The sequence below is a fragment of the Monodelphis domestica genome, chromosome 8, assembly GCF_027887165.1.
Source record: "Monodelphis domestica isolate mMonDom1 chromosome 8, mMonDom1.pri, whole genome shotgun sequence".
Lineage (NCBI taxonomy): Eukaryota > Metazoa > Chordata > Mammalia > Didelphimorphia > Didelphidae > Monodelphis > Monodelphis domestica.
In genome coordinates this window covers 108,919,319-108,940,616 of record NC_077234.1, presented here as the reverse complement: position 1 = coordinate 108,940,616, position 21,298 = coordinate 108,919,319, and the positions used below count along the sequence as shown (strand labels likewise).

Sequence of the window (21,298 nt, the reverse complement as noted above, 5' to 3'; positions counted from 1 at the left end):
ATATAATTATCCTGCCATGCCTATATAACCTTGGTTTTATCTTGGTATGTACCTTTTGAGTGTTACTTTATTGCAGGACTCCTTGTGGGAACTCTTTAGATTGTTTCTTTTTATTCTTGCTTTAGAGAAAGCCATAGTGTAGATTTTCCAGTTAGAAATCACCTACATGGAGTGTGGAAAAAGCTTATAGGCTAGTGCCCAAGCACATCATTGAAATGACTGACCATAGGGTTCAGGTTAAATTAGAAAGGGAAGCAAAGTTAGTATAGGGGCTAATGGACTGGAAGAATAAGGGAGAGGTGGGATGTATATAGTAGTGATATCAAGCTTAAATAGAACCAGTGCCACTAAACTGTACATAAGAATGCCTATAGGTGCACACTTGACTTAGAAAACCTGCAGTAATGTTATTTATATTTTATTGTATTTTTATTTATTTTGTTAACTCCTAATTACATTTTAATCTGGTTTGGGCCTTACTAAGGAGTGTCATGAGTCACATGTGGCCCACTTGCTGGGTAGTTTAACTTCTGGTATAGAGGTTATAATGAGAAAAATCACAGGAGGAAGACAGGAATTGAAAAAAGGTAAATTATTGTTAGGAGAATTGCAATATTCAAACAAAACAACAAAGCACAACAAGAAGAGAAAAAAGAGAAATTCCTTTAAAAAAATACAGAATATATAAAGTACTTGGCAATCTACCGCTAGGTTGGAATGTTTTCTGATTGTATCTTTATGAATGTTACCCCAAAACATTCTATGGAAATAAAACCAGAACTCAATAATTAGAGAAATATTAATCGCTTGTTGGTAGATTGGGCTAATATGATAGAAATGACATCAATTCAGGGCCATCCAAACTACAAAAAGATTATTTTATAGAGCTAGAGAAAATTCTTTTGGAGGAAAAAATGATCAAGAATCTCTAGGGAAATAATGGACTGAAGGGGGAATTAAAGGGATCTCAAAGCAGTAATCAAGAAAATTACCTCAATTATTGTCACCATTTGACAAAAATTCCTGGAGAATCTTTAAAGTGGTCTTGCAGAAATTGGGTTTAGACCAACAACACGACCTCCAAATAAACATGACCCAGATACTGGGTCATGATACATGATACTGGGTCAGATACAGATCATGTAGTAAACAAGTGATAGTAGCAAGGAAGAAACCACATTTTACATCTGGATAGGGTAATAATCCCTGAATAAATGAGGGGTACAGGAGATAAAATGTACACTTTTTAAAGTTGTACAAATAAAACAAATTTTGCTAAGATTAGAGGAGAAATAGTTATTCTATATCTCTCCTCTTTTTTGTGGCTAACACATGTTGTATAAATTTGGTACTTCAGTCTCACTTTCTTTTCAGTTCTCTACTCTCTTGTTTCCAGTCTTATCATTCAGCTGAAACTGTTTTCTCTTAAGTTACTAATGATCTCTTAATTGTCAAATAGTCTTTTCTTCATACTTGTCCTCCTTGATCCTTTCACTTTGACACCTCTTTTCCTTGGTGCTTTTTTTTCCCTCTAGATTTTTATGACCCCACTATTATCTGGTTTTCCTCCTACCTGTCTTTCCATTCCTCAGACTCCCGGACCTTCATCCAGGTTCCATTCATTGGCTATAGGTTAGCACCCCTGTGGTTTTTTCCTTGGCCCTCTTCTTTTCATCCTCTGTTATTTTGTTTGGTGATTTAATAGGCTAACATGGATTCAGTTGCCCTCTCTGTAGATAATTTTCAGACCTATTTCCCCAACTGTAACCTTTTAGGTGCAGCTAGGTGGCAGAGTGGTATAGTTCAGGACCTGGAGTTTGGAAGATTCATCTTCCTGAGTTCAAATCTTATCTCAGATATTTACTGGCTGTGGGATCCTGGACAAGTCACTTAATACTGTTTGCTTCAATTTCTTCATCTGTAAAAAGAACTGAAGGAAGAAATGGCTGACTATTCTAGTATCTTTGCCAAGAAAGCCCCAAATGGGGTCATGAAGAGTGAGACATGACTGAAATGTCTCAACTGCTACCCCCATTTTGTGACCTCCAGCCTTGCTTCTTAAGTATCTCAGACTTGATACCTCATAAATTTATTGAACTCAGAATGCCTGAAATTGAACTCTTTTCTTACCTCGCTTCATCCCACACAAAATCTCTCCCTTCCAAATTTCACTATTCCTGTTAAGAGTACAAAAATCCTCCTGGTCATCCAAACTTGCTACCGGGGTGTAATCTTCAACTCCTCATTCATTCTCATTTTCTGTATCCAATCAGTTGCCAAGTGCTCTCATTTCTACTTTCATAAAATCTCTAGAATTCACTCCCTTCTGTTGTCTGACATTGCCATTACTATGAGGCAGGCTCTTATCACCTCATCAGGAGGGAACTGAGGGGATCAGAATGCCAAGTGGTACTGTAGGATCCCCGTGTTTGTGCAGGACACACTCCAAAAATATGTGAATGGCTGAAACTGTGGATAGAAGTGAACTCCAGCTGACCTCATATGTAATGGGATTTGCTTGTACATACATACATATGCATAATAAAGTTTAATTGGTAAATTAAGCATACAGTAAGACATTACCAACATTAAATTAAGTTATAATAAAGTACATCATACATTATTACAGTCCCTCCACTGCTGGGGATACATTCCAAATCCCCAATAGATGCTTGAAACTGTGGACAGTTCTCACTTTAACTTTTGACTTTCAATATCTACATTTAACTTTATTGTATAGAACTATGCTTTTTCTCACCATTCTTGTCCCTCAGCTTGGCAGTCTCCCAATCCCAAACAATAACAAAAAACCAAACCTAAAAATACTCTCCAAGTGAAAGCAGAAGAACTCATGTAGAAAGTTGCTCTGGGCAGACCTTCCACACAGAGAGCGGAGACTTTACCCCACTCCACTCTTTTGGCTACTGGCTGCTGTCCTTTTTTTCTTCCAACTTTTCAGCCACCTTGTGACTGAACAATGTACTGACGCCTTCTCTCATCATCTTCTTTCTTACCTCTCTTCTTTCCCTAGAATGACCATGGGCAACTGAACCCCTGGAAAAGGAAATGTAATAAGGGAGGACTAAGATGGTAATCAAGTGAGCCACACCAATTCTATCTTGTGACTCAGTTCTGAAGCTAGTTGAGTTCCCTCTATTCAGTTATAGATCTAGTCCAATTTCTGTCTGGTGAGAAAACATTATTCAATTGTGGGAATTGTAAGAGAACTTTGTTGCATTGTATGAACCTAGCCCTGCATGGCTACGAAGCTGGACTACCTCTACATACTGCTGGAAAGCAATTTGGAATTGTATTTCCATTCAGTAAATTATGTATGTGCTCTTAGCTATAAATACCCTCATAGAACACCAAAGAGGTGAAAGAAAAAGACAAAGGTTTTATATGTATATACAAAATACACTGCTATTTTTGTAATGTCAAAGGACCAGTAATTGAAGGGGTGCCTGTCAGTTGGAGAATATTTTTACAAGAGTATTACTTTTTTTTCTCCATTTCTAATTGGAGTGATTGGTGGCAAGAGAAAACAAATGCATAATATGTCATAAAAATAAAAAAAAATATTGAATAACTGTAAAAGAACGTTAAGTTCTGTATAGATGATGGTGTTTTTAACACCAAATAAAATGAAATCATTTCTTAATCTAATAATTTCCTAGGGTTGATATTATGAATTTTACTTCTGAATTCTCTTTTGTTGTTTCAACCTAGTTCTTCTGGTAATTTCTTTAAAAAGATTTAGAGAGCAGGAATACCCTTTCTAGTTTCTGTAGTCTCAAATTTACATTTCACAGTTGAAGAACCTGAGATGTATAGAGGTTACTTGATTTGCCTAATTTGCCAGGATGTAGCAGGATCTTGGAGTCAGATTTAACTCACAGCTTCTTATCTCTACATCTATCACATTATTTGTACTGTGCTTTTATTTTTAAGGTGAGTCCTTCAAACATATCTTGTTTAAGGTTCCCTATAATCAAGGTATTTGCCAATAAGCCCTCTTTTATGTTCACAATTCTATTAATATCTTTTGACCAAAATATCTTAATTTGAAGTATCTAACAGAAATGCTTAATTTTTAATCAATATTATTATCTACTTACATTAAGTTTTTATTTGGATATAGGAATAACAATTTATGTATCAGAACGTCAGAGAGAAAGTGATTGTAGAAAAGGAATACTAACTTAATTATAGTGATACAAAACCTAATAGGTAGTACTATGAAATTAATTACAAGCTTAGGATGTACTTTCAAAATGGAACCTTAAAAATGTAATTAAAATTGCATATGAAATTTATAGCATGGTAGTTAGATTTGTTACGTTTCTTAATCAGGATTTGCTTCATTTCTCCTTTGAGTAGGGTGTCATCAAATATGTTTTTATTCAATGGAAGGCTCAATTTTTCAGAATAGATTATATATTAATATTCTTATTTCACATAGGATATATTAAACACTTGACTCCCAGAAGAACTATTATGTTTGATTAAATACATCACCTTGCTGAGAGTAGTGCAAATGAAATTTTGAAATAAGGAATAATTATATTGTTAGTGACAAGTGACTTTTACAGATCAGTGGAAATTTGTTTTTGATATTATTTGGATATTAAAGATGACCTGTGAAGTTTATGATATTGAATTTCTTACTTAGCTACAAGGACATGAATGTGCTTTTTCCCCCTCACTGAAAGTAGCTTTTAAAATTTCTTTTGGTGAAAGTGTTGTTTTTTCATCAATATTTAACACATGATATTCTTTTCTATTACATATTCTCTTGGAGTATATTAGAAATGTATGGTCACCATATTTATTTTTGCCTGCTAAATTTTAAGGTTCTACTCTGATGCCCTTGCTAATTCAGGACTGTGTAAATTCTGGCCACTATTTTCCTTAGTGTTTTCAGCAAAAATATTAAATGTTTGTAGAAGTAGATAGATAAAGCATTTATTAAGCACTTACTACATGCCAGGTACCATTTTTTCCAATTCATGCATGGCTCATGCCCATATACAGCATGATGTAGGAATGAGCATGGGGCTGAGTTCAAATTTAAACTCTATATGACTTCAGGCAAGGGTATTTGAGCTCCTTGGTTTATATTCCAGTGTGAGATGGAGTTGATTAAAAGTGCAATGACCACAGTGATATAATAGAAACTATTGAAACAGAGACTTCAAAACTTGACTCAATTCAATGACCATTCATGACTTAAGAGGATTGCTGGTGAGGCATGTTGGCAGAATATAACAACTCTTGTTCATAGCCTTATTTTTGTTTTTGTTTTGCCTGACTTTCCTCATTAGAAGAGAAGATTCTACATGACAGTCATTTGGAAGTGACAATGACACACACACAAAAAGGATTAAAATAAAAATAAAACAAAAATACTACATACATATAGAATAAAGCTTGATAAAAATCAAAGTGCTACATGATGTGAATTATTATTATTGTTGTTATTGTTGAATTTTTGTAGCCACAGAGAGCAACACATTTCTCTTTTCTATCACTTGTCTTCTAATTCTCTTGGTCATTCTATTTCGTGTTTGCTTTTCCTTGGATGATTTTCTAGAAGCAAGAGTTTAGCTTTGTAAGTCATTAAATCCCAGTGACTCCCTCTCAAGGATCAACTGAAAATACTCATGTTGGTATTTAAAGTTTATTATATTTTGGTCCCATCCCATCTGTCTAGATATAATGCAGATTACTAGCCTTCACTTACACAACAATTCAGTAATATGGGTTTTCTTGCCTGTTTCCCAGTCATCCCCCTCTCCTCCCACCCCCGGCTAGTTTTTCCCTGTATGTGTCTTACCTACCTCTTGTCCTAGATTGACAGGTGTGCAATGTCCACTCTGTGTGCCATAGGACATAGAGAATCACCCTGCTCCTCAGGTAGCTTTACTACCAAACTCTCTTCATTTTTTGACCTAAGTTATTCTTTCAGAGATTCCCTTTCCCTGCTAAGTGGCTGAGCAAAACTTAAACATACATACCCTGGGACAGTGACCTTTTGGGTACTTTTATTAGCTCCGAAAACCTGTTCCATATATCCCTCCAGTCTCAGATTGTTGAGTTATTTCTGCCTCAAGGGTATCATTTCTTTCTTTTATAGATTTGAGACATACATATATGAATGTATCTATGTATGCTTTGTACCAGGCACAGTGTTGGCACTAGGAATACAAAGATAATTCCTTCTAAGGAAGTGGTGATGGAGTAATGTTATTTTAACATGACCTCAAAATTTACCAAGCCATTTGCAAATAACAAGCATCTCAATTTTAGTTTCTTTCCTCATAGAACGCTACTGAGTTTTTTAATCACTAAAGAAACAAAATTTTTTGCAGTATTGATAAATATATGTCACTAAGTCATGCTTTGCCTGCTCTGTGCAGTTCAGGAGGGGCACAAAAAAAGGAGAAGTGAATAATAACAGTAATAGCAAGCATTTAGATAGCACTTTGAGGTTTGCAAGGTGGCACACTTGATCTTCAACCATTCTTGGGAGGTCATTATTATTATCATTCCTGTCTTACGGATGATGAAATGAGTTAAGAAAAGGTTAAGTGACTTGCCCAGAGTCACACAGCTAATAGGTGTCTGAGGCCAGATTTGAAATCAGATCTTCTTGATTTAGTCCAATCACTGTGACCTGAGTTCTCCTAAGATGTTGGGGTAAAGAAAAAGGCACTGAGAATCAAGAAGCGAGATTCAAACTATGGGAATTGAAGAATAGAGCATGGGGCCCAGACTCAAATAAATGTACATAGAGAATATGCATGAGAGGGCAGGAAATGGAGGTAGCCACACAAGCAGGGTAAAAGAGATACATACTAATGAGGGAGACACACAAGCAAAGAAATAGACAATGTCATTGGGGTAATGGGCAGAACCATGAAAGAGGGATAGATGACCAAACAGAAGGAGGGCTGAATGTTGAAGTCATATTTTTCAGTCAGCACTCTAGGTTTAAGAATTCCTGCCAATTCTCTCTTTCCTTTAGAAATTCATTTACTCAGATTACAAGTAATTGTTCAATATTTGTTGGATTTGGAGTATTATATCAAGAAAAACATTACTCAGCCCCTCAAGGATTTTGGTATTTAATTGGGGAGATGAGAGACATACGTAACTGACATATAGTCTGTAAGTTTTGTAAAACACTGTATATACATTATTTTCTTTGAAAAATGAGTAAAACATAGCATCTTAGGATCTGGAGTGGCTGAGGGAAGTTTATGAGTTAGCTAAATGATTCAGAGGCTCAATCTTAGAATAGGGATAATCTTGATAACTTACTTGGCAGTGGGGGGGATAGAGCTACTGATATGATGTTCAGTATAGCTATGGTGTTCTGCCACAAATAATTGAAATCAGAGATAGCAGAGATCATCAACCTATAGTCTAATAGGTGTGTGTGTATATATATATATATATATATATATATATATATATATATATATATATATATATATATATATATATACCTATATGGTTCGACGAGAACAACACTGCTATTGAAGACCTATTGAGCAAGAAGAACATAGCCTTTATGGAGTGGAAAAATAACCCAAACTCTGCTTCTAAAAAGGACAGATTCAAGTCTCTCCAAGCCACGGCGCAGCGTGAGATCAGGAAGATGCAAGACCGATGGTGGGAAAGAAAGGCAGAAGAAATCCAGCGGTTTGCTGATATGAAAAACTACAAACAATTTTTCAGTGCCCTCAAGACTGTCTATGGGCCATCAAAACCCACTACCACTCCCTTGCTATCCTCTGACGGTGACACCCTCATAAAAGATAAAATAGGCATCAGCCACAGGTGGAAAGAATACTTCAGTCAGCTTCTCAACCGACCCTCTTCAGTCAACCAAAGCGCCCTTGACCAGATCCCCCAAAACCACTCCATTGAACAACTTGATGTCCCTCCTTCAATAGAGGAAGTCCAAAAAGCCATTAAACAAATGAGTGCAGGCAAGGCACCCGGTAAAGACGGGATCCCAACTGAGGTGTACAAGGCCTTAAATGGAAAGGCGCTCCAGGCATTCCACATAGTGCTGACCAGCATATGGGAAGAGGAAGACATGCCCCCAGAACTCAGAGATGCCTCCATCGTAGCCCTATACAAGAACAAAGGCTCACGAGTAGCCTGTGACAACTACAGAGGCATCTCACTACTCTCCACTGCTGGAAAGATCCTCGCCCGTGTTATACTCAACAGACTCCTGTCATCTGTTTCAGAGCAGAACCTGCCTGAATCACAATGTGGCTTCCGACCAGATCGCAGCACCATCGACATGGTCTTCACGGTGAGGCAAATGCAGGAAAAATGCCTTGAGCAGAACCTGAGTCTCTACATTGTCTTCATAGACCTGAAAAGGTGTTCGACACAGTGAACAGGGACGCATTGTGGGTGATCCTCAGCAAGCTCGGTTGCCCAGCAAAACTCGTCAAACTGATCCAGCTCTTTCATGTTGACATGACAGGGGAAGTCCTATCTGGTGGAGAGACTTCCGATCGCTTCAACATCTCCAATGGCGTGAAACAAGGCTGTGTCCTCGCTCCGGTACTATTCAACCTATTTTTCACCCAAGTATTACAACATGCTGTGATGGATCTAGACCTGGGCGTCTACATCAAATACCGACTGGATGGCTCACTATTTGACCTTCGCCTTCTGACTGCAAAAACAAAGACAACAGAGAGACTCATCCTGGAAGCTCTCTTTGCAGATGACTGTGCTCTCATGGCCCACCAAGAAAATCATCTCCAAACCATTGTGGACAGGTTCTCCACCGCAACAAAACTGTTTGGTCTGACTATCAGCCTCAGCAAAACAGAGGTGCTGTTCCAACCTGCACCAGGGAGGCCAATGAACCAGCCGTGCATTACAATCGATGGCACACAGCTTTCTAATGTGAACACTTTCAAGTACCTGGGCAGCACCATTGCCAAGGACGGGTCCCTAGACCACGAGATTAATGCCAGGATCCAAAAGGACAGCCAGGCACTTGGGTGGCTGCGCTCCAAAGTCCTCCAACACCACGGTGTAAGCACTGCGACGAAGCTCAAAATGTATAACGCAGTGGTCCTCAGCTCGCTACTGTATGGTTGGGAGACATGGACACTGTACTGGAAGCACATGAAACAGCTGGAGCAATTCCACCAACGCTCCCTCCGGTCAATCATGAGGATCCGATGGCAGGACTGAATCACCAATCAGGAAGTCCTCAACAGAGCCAACTCCACCAGCATCGAAGTCCTGGTCCTCAAAACCCAGCTACGATGGTCTGGACACGTCATCCGCATGGACCCACAGCGAATACCAAGACAGGTATTCTACGGTGAACTGTCAGCTGGACTCAGGAAACAAGGCCGACCAAAGAAAGATTCAAGGATCAGCTAAAGTCCAACTTGAAGTGGGCTGGCATTACACCAAAGCAACTAGAACTTGCTGCCTCTGTCAGAAGCAGCTGGCGAACCCACATTCACCATGCCGCCACCACCTTTGAAGATGAACGACGTCGAGTCTTGCCGCTGCGCGTGAACGCCGACACCAGGCCACAACCGCACCTCCCATGACAACGGGAGTCCCATGCCCCATGTGCCACAAACTGTGCGCCTCAGCCTTTGGACTCCAAAGCCACATGAGGGTACATCAATAGATGAAACTGCACAAAGACAATAGTCATTCTCGATCACCAAGAGACTACTATATATATATATATATATATATATATATATATATATATATATATATATATATAGTCTAAATCTGATTTTCCTGAAATCAGAGTATCTTTTAATTCTAGTGCCATTTTTGGGGGTATGATTCTAAGTTATGTAATCTTTTTAAATGTTTCCTTATCTTCAAAATATCAGTATTAGGCTGGAAGTCAAGGAATATTTGTTCTAGAGTTGATTATACTTCTCAGTTGGGTGACATTTGCAAGTTATTTAGCCTCTGTGGGCCTCTCCTGCTTTTTCAGTAAAAGGAATTGATTGAATTTGTTGGCCTATTATAAGACTTTGCTGGGCCTAAATATCCCTTCTTAAAAGAGATATGAGAGTATACTGGGGATTTATAAAAAAGAAAAATAATAGTGTTTTGAGATAAATAGATATGTGAAAATGATTTTTTTTAAAGGAAGAAAGCATATAAATGTGATATTATTTCTATATAAGATAACTATTTTTGTTTTCTGAAGCTAACAAAGCACTGGAGATTAATTTGTATGCTTTTGATTTAATTCTCTGTCTCTAGAAGCAATAACTCAAGCTCAGAAAGTTAACTGGTTTCAACAGTTATTCTTGGAACTTCTGACTGATTTTTTTTTTAATCTTTCTGCCTCCTTTTTCTCCCTCTCCCTACCTGCCAGCATTTCAGTGCATTAGAAAATGGTAAATAATAATGTGTCCTGAACAGTTTATTTGCCCATTGAGAAGAATTGGATTTGCAGTGAGGTGATTTGAAGAGGTGTATTTTATGTTCAAGTAGAATTTGGTCTTTATTTTGTACTTTTTATTTAAAAAAATGGTAGATTTGCTTATACAAAAATGTCCTGAAAAAAAGAAATGCTTGTATATTACTTATTCATACTTAATGCTTTGTGGTTCTGTGTGAACAAGGGCCAAAGAAAGAATGATGGGATTTCCTGAAGAATGACCATTTGCAGAACTGTTAATAATTTTATAGATGATTGCTTCTTTCACTGATGATGACAAACTTCCTATTTCTACAGTAAGCTGTAGTTTTCAGTAAATTGCTATCAGAACTGTGGTCCTACCTCTTCAATAGCACTTTTTATCCCGAACTTCTTTCCAAAATAGAAAGTGATATTTACTCTTCTACAAAGTTGCTTAAAAAAAATTTAGAAAGGGAATGAGGGAAAAGAAATTTATTTTTTGTGACTTTATTACTAGGACTTTGTAAATGAATCTGATGATGTAAAAAATGTTTAAAGGCATGTGATTTTCAGTGTTGATTGGTCAATAAGTATTACTTTAAGTCTTACTTTGGCATCTTGAAAATCTACAATTTTTTTGACGTAGAATTTTCATAGATTGTGAAGAGATGTCACCTTGAAGTGTATGTTTATAAAAGTACAAAACACAGTATAGCCTATAGTAGTTCTCGTTTAAGATTTCATTGCTGCTGCTGAGAAATTAATCACCTTTAAAGAAGTTAAAGGTTGTTACTTGAAGTAATTTAGTATAATGACTCTACATTTTAACTTTTGGAAGGCTCGTTTTTTTGAATAATTTAATCAGTGAAAGGGGACCCTCTTGGTTTGATTTCATCCTTATATCTTCAAGTAGAATTTATGTGCCCTTCAAGTAAATGCATTCCTCTTCTGATTTTATTATTTCTGACCTTGGAAGACTGTGATGTATAGTGGACAAAGTGTCTCAGAACCAAGAAGATCTGGGTTCAAATCCTACCTCTGAATCATACTGCTTATGTGATGTTAGGGGATGTTACTGAGCTCTCAATTCTCCAGAAGACTTTCAGACTATATGTTGCAAAAAAGGGGTATCCCTATTGTAACAGTGGGTAGGGGAATGAACAAGAAGGGAACATAAAAAAATCAGATTTATTTTTTTCTGAAATAGAGGAAGGAAAAGGGGTTGGGACAATTATTACAATTAAACTTAAACCCTAATTTCTATAAATCTAACTTAACTTATCTAAGCTAAAATAATAAGTTTCCCCAATAACCAAATCTCACAAGTGGAGTCCAATCAAATGGGCCAGGATCTTCAGATGAATACTGTCCAAAATAGTGGAGAAGTGGATCCTTGGTCTTCTTTTCAAGCTGCCAGCAGCCAGTTCAAAAGATTCCTCTCCTCAGCTGGTATCACCAAAAAGCCCGGTTTATCAGGAGAAAAGTGCCAAGACTGTTGTGACCTTAGAATCTTTGCCCAGATCCTGACCCTTAGGCTCCCATGTGACTCTAAGTCACATGCTCCTGTCAATCACTCTAAAGGTTTGCATTACACAATCCTTTGCAAAACTTCCTCTCCCTATCACACTATATGTTGATAAGAGAATTTTCTCTCTGGAGATATCCTTATAACAGTGAAATCACTCCAGCCCTTTTCTCAATCTTCCACCCTGTAGTATATAATGGAGTCACCTTGGGACTCACTTGTGCAGGATGGCACAATAAGGAATACCTGCCCAGGTGAGGGTCCTAACACTTCTATTTTTACCTGTGTAATATTGGGTAACAATCCACTTAAGCATTGGGAGCCTCACTTTCCTCATCTGCAAAATAAATGATTGTTTCTTCTCTTTCTGCCACCTATGATCTCATCTGTTTGGTGGATTCCTTGTGAGTAATTTCCTCTACTAATGCAGATTGGCTACCTACTTTGCCATTTAGTCTTACTGTACTTTTGAGTGGGTGGAAGATGAGAATAAAAGGTTAAGTGACTTAACCTATGGGTTAGGTAGTCTATATATCAGAAGCAGAACTTGAAGCAAGCTTTCCTCACTCAGCTGCTTTGGTCTCTGTCTACCACACAAGGCTTTTCTCATCATAATACTCCTGCATCTATCCATGCAGTCTTCTAATTCAATCTAGGATGAGCAAAGTTAGCGACAAAACCACATGGCTGTTTGCTTACCTTCTCTGGACATGTAATGACTCCTGTGGTAGCTAATGCTTCTTGGCACAGTTAATCCTATAAGCTATAGCATCAATTTCCTACATAAAAAGGGGCTTCTAATATACCTGCTCAAGGTGGGCATTAGAAAATAATGGGCTATTAGAGGAACACCAGCTACAAAAATACCTTTATCATCAATAACATTAGTATTTTAAATAATGAAATACCTTTTTATAATCAGTTGCTGATTTTTCAATTCAATTAATATACTACTTAATTATGGGCCAGGCATCTTCCTCTCTTTTAAGTTTTTTGAAAATTGATCATAATGCCTTTAAAATTGCATCATCTCCATTATGAAGTATGTATGCTTGATCTGTCTTTGTTTTTTCAAGATCTAATTTTAGTTCTTTATGAGCACATCTGGGTTTATGTGGTGATACCATTGTCATTGAAGGAAGTAGTTTGTTAGACAAATCCTGGAATTACTTTTCTTCTAACATTCACTTTCATAACATTTTCTAGTCTTTATATTTCAAACTGTTGTGGCCTTGACTGGAATATCATTTCACTTGGGAAGGAGATCAAATGTTTGCTATCATTTGCAGTTTTGAGGCTCTTTTTTTTGTTTCTTTTGTGGCAACTGATTTATTTAGTTAAAGAAATGTTGTTAGTCTTTGTTAATGTTTGTTCTTATCCATTTCCAATTTTTTAGCTTCAAAAGTTTTTAGCAAATATGTCAGGTTGGAGTTGTTACATGCTATTTCTTCTTAATTTATTCTCCTGGCTTGATATTCATTTTGATCTGTACTCTTAAGTTAGTGTTCTGAATACAAGGCTAGCTGATTCAGAAATGTCTCTATCAATATTAAGACATTTCCTTCCTGTTCTCTTATAATAGAATGCATGTTAAGGGATTTTATTTTGTGTTCCCCATATATAATAATTCTTCCATTATATTTAATGATAAATTCTCATAAGACTTTTGTGCAGTGTTACAAAACTTTGGCCACTTTCATTTATTTTTCTAAATACATTTTTCATTGTCTTAAAGACTCACAATTATGATTAAATTATTGAGTGTTAACTTATATATGAATTTATTTTATAGGCAAAATGTTTATTTGAATATTTTATTGAATTCTCAGCACTTTTCTAGTGTCAGATGGCTTGAAGGAGAGAGGGTAAGGCATGGGAAAAGCTATACCTCAATACTGAGAAGAAATGCAGAGTAATTTCAGGATCAGTGGAAGAGCACTTAAACCTGAGGGGAATCAGAGAGGCATTCTTGCTGAAGGTAGAAATTGAGCTTTGAAGGAAGATAAGAGGAAAAATGTATCATCATTGTGGGTACAGAGATTGGGGCTCTGTGAAGGTTTTTTGTTTCCCCTTTCTTTTCAATAGATTTTGGCACATAAGCTGCAATTTTTTTAAAAATTGTTCTTTTATTGAATTCTTATCACAAACACTGCAATATAATCAGATCAAAATTCCTGTGAAATATTTCTGGTAAATTCTAGAAGTACAATAAGACTAATTCCTTTCTTTACTTCTCCAAAGAGTGCATTTGTCTCATTCTTGTATTTAGTTAGTTACTTTTTTTCTTTTGATATCATTTGTGTTGAGACTGACAGGGGAAGGGGAAGGCAATAAGCATTTATAATAGCCCCATTATGTGCTAGACACTGTTAAGTGCTTTACAAATTTAGTTCTATTTAATTTTCACAACAACCCTGTGAAGTAGGTGCTATAGTTATTCCCATTTTATAGTTGAGGAAACTGAGACAGAGGTTAAGTGACATGCTCAGGGTCACACAGCTTGTAAGTTCCAAGGTCAGATTTGAACCCAAGTCTGCCTGTCCTCTCACTCAGCACTCCAGTCATTGTATCACCAACTGTTTCTGGACAGAATGGCTTTGATTTGGTTCCTCTTGTATTTTGTCCCTTTGTTCATTACTGGTCAAAGACATATAATTAGGGTTCATTAACTTAACAGGTGAGTTAATGTTTAAGGATAATCCCAAACTATGTGAATGTTAACATTCTCTATTCCTTTTTATTTACTAAATCTTTCTTTCCTTCTTCTATTTCCTTTCCTTATCTTATCTTTTCCCCCCCCTCTTCCTCCTTTTTCTTATGCTTTATCTTTTATAACTACTACAGAAGGGACTAAATAGAACTGAATTCTGGTTTTAGTTTTCTTTGTCTCATGGGTTGTCATGGCTGAAAAATTCATTACCAAATAGTCGCTGAGCTAGCCAGGTCTTTGTTATACGTTTATGTGTGTGTGTGTGTGTGTGTGTGTGTGTGTGTGTGTGTGTGTGTGTGTGTGTGTGTGTGTATGCATTCATGTATATATGTGTGTATGTACTGTATTTCCAGGACTGTAGTTGGAACCTTTCCATAGTGGTAGAAGCTGGATCTTATTCTAATGCCAGCAAAAAAATTAAAATAGGCTCACCATCATTTTGTGTTTAGAGGGATTGAAATAATACTTCTTGAAAGCCATGGAATATATGTTACAAAAATTATTCACATGAGTTTGTTAAAGTTTACAAAATTATTTTTCTCCATCAAATTTGTCAAGTATTCTTGGTTTCATTTTATAGGTGAAGAAATTGCGTTTCAGTGGATAAATGTCTTGTTCAAAATCACATAGCTAATAATACATGTTAGAAGTAGGATTTGAAGCCTATTGCTTATCTGAAAATTTTGTAAATATTTTTCAGTTGGGTGGAAAACTTTGGACATGAAGGTCTTGGATTACTGCTGGACATTTTGGAAAAACTGATTGGTAGCAAAAAGTAAGTATTATTGATGTTATTTTATCTGTATTTATAAATCCAGTTTTCACTATAGTATTTTATTATGTCATTCCAGCCAGGAAAAAATTGTGAAGAGGAGTCAGCACAAAGTCATACAATGTTTGAAGGCTTTGATGAACACCAAGGTAGGAGAGTTTCATGAAATGGATGTCAAAATGTGATTGATAGTAACTCATATTTTGTTATTTCCAGATTATTTATCAATTATCAATGGGATTTAATAGTTCATCTTTAAATTTTCCTAAATTACCCGATAATCACTTATTTATATTATATGCTATTAACATGTTTATACTACAAGGAAGGTTTAGTGGAGAATTAAGTTGCCTTTCTAGTTTTTTAACTTTGGAAGTTAATGCTTTTAAAAAATGGAACAGTTTGAATAAGATCAACTAAAGCACATTTATTCAGTTCCTACTAGTGGTGGTGTATAAAATGCTATTAAAAAAAATTCCAACTAGACTATCAGACTGATTTTCTTTTTCTTTTTTATGACAATTGATTTTGGTGTTGAATGAACATAGCAGTCCAGTTTTTTTCCTAGTTTAAGGTGTGTAGGTGCAGGGTGCTCAAAGCAATATTCAGGCAGCCATCTTCTTTTCTTTCTTCTTTTTTTAAACCCTTACCTTCTGTCTTAGAATCAATACTGTGTATTGGTTCTAAGGCAGAAGAGTGGTAAGGGCTAGGCAATGGGGGTCAAGTGTCTTGCCCAGTGTCACACAGCTAGGAAGTGACTGAGGTCATATTTGAACCCAGGACCTACTGTCTCTGGGCCTGGCTCTCAATCCACTGAGCCACCCAGCTCAGGCAGCCATCTTTAAAGGATAGTAGTTGCTAGCTCATCTGTGGATGGGTAGAAACTCCTTTAGGATGAAGTCTTTAATGTTTTTAAGACAAACCTTTCGATCTGCTCAGTTGTGTTTCACAATTGAAAGGAAAATGCTGTAACATTTTCTTCATAGCCCGTTACTCCCTTCTATCCGATACTTAATATGTGCATTTGCTTTTCTGCTCAGTACCTTGCACATAGGCCTTTAATAATTGCTTGTTGTGGTGAATTTATTGCTTTAGTTCATTCTCAATGGTCTATCTTTCCCACCGTGTAAACATGAGCCTGAAAAAGCACCTTTATAGCCTTTAATTACGTCATTATCTTAATCTCTGATTTTCTTATTGAAAATAATATGACAATAATGATCACATTTCATCCTTATCTCAAGTCATTCCAGTTCAATAATAAATGCTTAAAATGCAGAGCCTTTATGATTATAATAAACCATTCTGATTAGATAACATATGCTTACAAGAGCAGACTCTGCTCAAATTGTCTGATAATTTTTGCTCCACTAGTTTGTGCAACTTTCCCATCTTTAAAGGTATTGAGCTGAAATTTGGCATGGCCCTAGTAGTTCTCCCTTATTGCTTATATCTAGTCAATTGTTAGACAAGTCCTGTGGTACAAGCAACAATGCCTTCTGTGTCCCACTCCATTGCCCCGTGTGAAGTCTTTGGTACCCGTATTTTAGTCATGTCCTAGAAGGTCTTCTAAGGGCTACTTTCCTTTCTCCTGATTCATCTTTTACACCATTGCTACATAGTGTTCTCTACAAAGTAGATGCTGAATTTCTGATCACTGCTTTCATAAAATTCAGAAATTCTCATTCTTGTGCTCAGGTAAATGATACCACTTGGATGTGCTCTCTTTGTGAGGGCAGGTCTTTTTTCAGTACCTTTCAGAAGGCAACACAGTCCATTGAAAAGGTTATTGGATGTTTAGTCACAAGACATTAATTTGGGAAGGAAAGTCACAATTTCTTTGAACTTTAATTTCCTATATATAAGAGGATAAGAGGACAGTTTTGAGAATCAAGTCACAAGTGGAGCCAGAGATTTTGCAAATGAAACCTGTTAGTGTAAGGCTTAAAAGTAGTTATTATTGTCATATATTGTTTTTATAGTAGGCCTTTCATCTTTAGCCAATATACATGGTTCTTAAAGTATGGTTACTGGTATCCCTTCCACATCACAGAGGTTTGGGATACAGTACCTCTGTGATCTGGAAAATCCATGTAAGATTTTTTGGTTATCCATACTAGAGAAGAAGTCTGAATTTTTTTCTTTCATGAGGTATTTACAGTACCTTAAATGCATTCATAAGTCAATAAATTAAACTTTCAAAGATCATGTCATCTGCTGGCTTTCATGTTCTTTTTGCAAACTTAACACTTTTACTTAATTTAATTTTTAGATAGAAATTGTATATATTTATGATATTGAGATAAAATATATTAATATTATAAATTCTATATATATTTTATAAATTTCTGAGTTTCTAAACTTTATCTGTGTCATATGCTCTTTTTTTTAATGTTATCTATGACTTCTGCAAAACTCAAAAAATTCCCATTTAATTTCTAATGCCTACCCTTGCTATATGAAAACCATGATGGAGACAATTGTGTTGGAAGTGATACCTCTACTTTTTGGTTTGTTTTTCCCCTCCTGGAATCTGTGGTAGAATACAAACAATACAAACAAAAATGAATCATTAGCATATATGTATCTAACTAAAAATATCTAAATTCATTTTCAAAGCCTTTTTAAAACTGAGAATTTTAACATTTTCGTATTCAAAATATTTTAGTATGGCTTGGAAAGAATTATGGGAGAAGAAAAGTGTCTGTCTTTATTAGCCAAGGCCATGGACCCCCAGCAAGCTAACATGATGGTGGATATTGTTAAACTTCTTTCTGCAATATGCATTGTTGGGGAAGAAAATGTGTGAGTGTCCCATTTAATTTTATAACACTTTACAGCAATCTAATTCTTTTGTTTCATCAAAATAATTTAATAATGTAGTATTAGTATTCATTTAATCAATTATTTTATTACAAAATTAGATGATTACATTTTTCATCATGAAATTGATATTGTTTTACTTGTATGTTTTTTGTTTTAGTTTCATGAAAAATAATTTTTCTTTGATTATATGTTTCTATAACTTTCTTTGATTTGTCTGGGGGTCTTATAGCTAAATGTTTTTGTCTAGTAATGATATCCTTTAAATCAAGTTTTACATTATTACCATGGCATTATCTAAATACTTGCCTTTTTCTCATCTTAAAAAAATATTTTTTGCCATGTATTATCCTCTTATCACTGGTTTAATGTAATATTTTTTAGCAATGTACATGTAAACTTATATGCATAACTTTAAAGAAAATAGTTTTTAGAAACTTTGTAAAAAAATTTCATATAATAATATGAAATTTAAAGTAACCTATGTAGAATGAAGTCCCTTTACTCATTACTAAGAACTCAGAAATTACTAAAAATTAATACATACACTGATAGAGAAATAATCCTAACCATGATCTTTGAATATGCAAGATACCAGACTACATAAAAGCCCATCTCAGAAGGAACATATAAAGGGGTTTTATTTTTATGAGAGGATATTTACATTGGTATAGAGATAGCTATAGACTGAATTTTAAGATCCAAGATAAGACTTTGTCACTCTTATTGATTACCCAAATGGATATAGTTTCCATTGTAACAAACATTTCTTAGAATAGAATTGCATTTTTGACTTGTTTTGATGATTTAAAAAAATGCAGCTAATTATGGGATTTAGAGAGTTATGCTGCAGTTTCCCTTGCATTTATATCTTGTTCTCAAGATATTATAACTGAAGAAATAATTATCATCATCAATGTAACAATAAAAATAAATGGGAAAATATATTTTCCAAATTTTAAAATTAGAAACTCATCAAAAAATTAAGAACTAGAGGGCAGCTGGGTAGCTCAATGGATTGAGAGCCAGGCCTAGAGATGGGAGATCCTAGGTTCAAATCTGGCCTCAGACACTTCCCAGCTGTGTGACCCTGGGCAAGTCACTTAACGCCCCATTGCCTAGCCCTTACCACTCTTCTGCCTTGGAGCCAATACACAGTATTGACTCCAAGAAGGAAGGTATGGGTTTAAAAAAAAAATTAAGAACTAATTGACAAAGGATATTGAATGGTTTCATAGGTAGTTGTTAGCAAAGCTGGAGTTTTTGAACCTCAGGTCTTCTAATTTAATATCTAGAACTCTTTTTCCAAGGTAACTCTGCTGTGCGTGACTTGTTTGTGCCATAAAATTTGGAACAAACATTTTATGGACAATTTATATATATTTAACAATTTATATGCTTTATATATATATATATATATATATATATTTAACAGCTTATATGCTTTTTTTTTATAAGTTGTTAACACAAAGTTCTAAAAGGTTAATAACTGTTTTCTTTCTAAATAGTTTTATTTAGTTAGATAAGGTTTTTTTGTCACGTTTGTTTTGTGTGCTCGATTTAATGTTATGACTTGTAATTGATTAAATTGAAGTTTACTAATATAAATAATTGATTTTCAATTTTTAATAGCCTTGAAGAAGTTTTAGAAGCCTTAACTACAGTTGGAGAAGAAAAAAAAATTGATAGATTTTCTTCTATTGTAGAAGGTCTTCAGGAAAATTCAGTACAATTGCAGGTATGTATTTTATTTTTATTTTAAAGGGTAAAGGTTTCGATTTCTACTTCCACAATATTAAAAAAATTTTTTTCTTTTCTTGGTTTTGAAATATAGTAGATAAATTTAATGTATTTGTTTTCACTTGAACATTTTGCTTTGCCATAAAAAGTAATATTTGAAATGTATATGGTCTATAGAAGTATCTCAGTTTTTAATGTCTTGAAACCTAAAAGAGATTTGACAAAAAATCTTTCAGAGCAATAATGCATAAAGCAGAAGTCCTTTAATTATCATCTTTTATCTTATATCAAAGAAGAAATCTGTACAAAATTGAGGTATCCATGGATATGGAGGCAGTAGGTACAAGTTAGAGCAGCAGTTCTCAACCTCTCAATTTGTAGAAATGAGAATACATAATGCATATCAGGTATTTACATTCAGAATCATAACTGTAGCAAAATTATAGTTTTGAAGTAGCCACCAAAATAATTTTTTGGTTTGGGGTCACTGCAACATGAGGAACTGTATTGCGGGGTCATGGCTTTAGAAAGGTTGAGAGCCACTGAGTTAGAGCGTCTCATGGCAGATGTTAACATTTAAGCTAGAATAGCGGGAAGGAGGTTGCCAGTTCTTAGCAGCAGGAAGAACAGGGTTCATTGATATTCCTGTAAGAAGCTCCTCTTGGAAGTGACACATCCAGATTGTAATAAATCTTCTTACACTTGGTCTTTATCCCATCCACCTTATCACAACTGATTTCCTCCATGGTGGTTATAGATTTTAGAGAATAAAGGCAGGTAATAAACTCACATTTTGGTAGTGCTTCAGAATTTCTAGGTATCTTGCTCATAACAATCCTGTGATTGTGAAAAATAGTGTATATATTACAAATATAGTTTAAAAATAAAGAATCTGAGATTTTGAGAAGTTAATTGAATTGCCCATTTTCATACTGCTAAATGAATTTCAGAAATTAGATTTGAATTCAAGTCTCTTAATTAAGTTTAAGTTTAAGTTAACCTTCATTTGACTATGTACCTATTATAGAATTTTAGTACTTTAAGGATTAGTGAGTTGTTGGGGAGAGGATAGCCCAGACATAGGAAATAATGTGAGCTAATGCTGGAAGAAAAGTATGGGACATTGGAACAGGTGCAAGAAAGGGAGGAGTAGACACATGCAGTCCTGTTTGACTAGAGCTTAGATTATTGAAAGTGGTTTTGGGGATAAGGCTAGAAAAGCAGAGTGGTACCAGATCGTAGAGGGCACTGAATGTCAGGTAAAGACACTAAAACCATTTAAAAATTTCTGGGGAGTCA

The 21,298-nt window shown here is 35.5% G+C and overlaps 1 protein-coding gene across 4 annotated transcripts in view; it reads left to right on the top strand.

The window, feature by feature from the left end:
- DIAPH3 (diaphanous related formin 3) overlaps window positions 1–21,298 on the top strand; it is a 445,793-nt gene that overhangs the window by 116,356 nt on the left and 308,139 nt on the right. For all 4 annotated transcript variants that reach the window (XR_008913852.1, XM_056806852.1, XM_056806851.1 and 1 more), the window contains 4 exons: window positions 15,365–15,439; window positions 15,516–15,585; window positions 18,105–18,241; window positions 19,892–19,997. Coding sequence is in view for 3 of the 4 variants with exons in the window: in XM_056806852.1 (XP_056662830.1) it covers window positions 15,365–15,439; window positions 15,516–15,585; window positions 18,105–18,241; window positions 19,892–19,997 (388 nt within the window). In the remaining variant the exon portion in view is untranslated. The remainder of the gene's footprint in view (window positions 1–15,364; window positions 15,440–15,515; window positions 15,586–18,104; window positions 18,242–19,891; window positions 19,998–21,298) is intronic.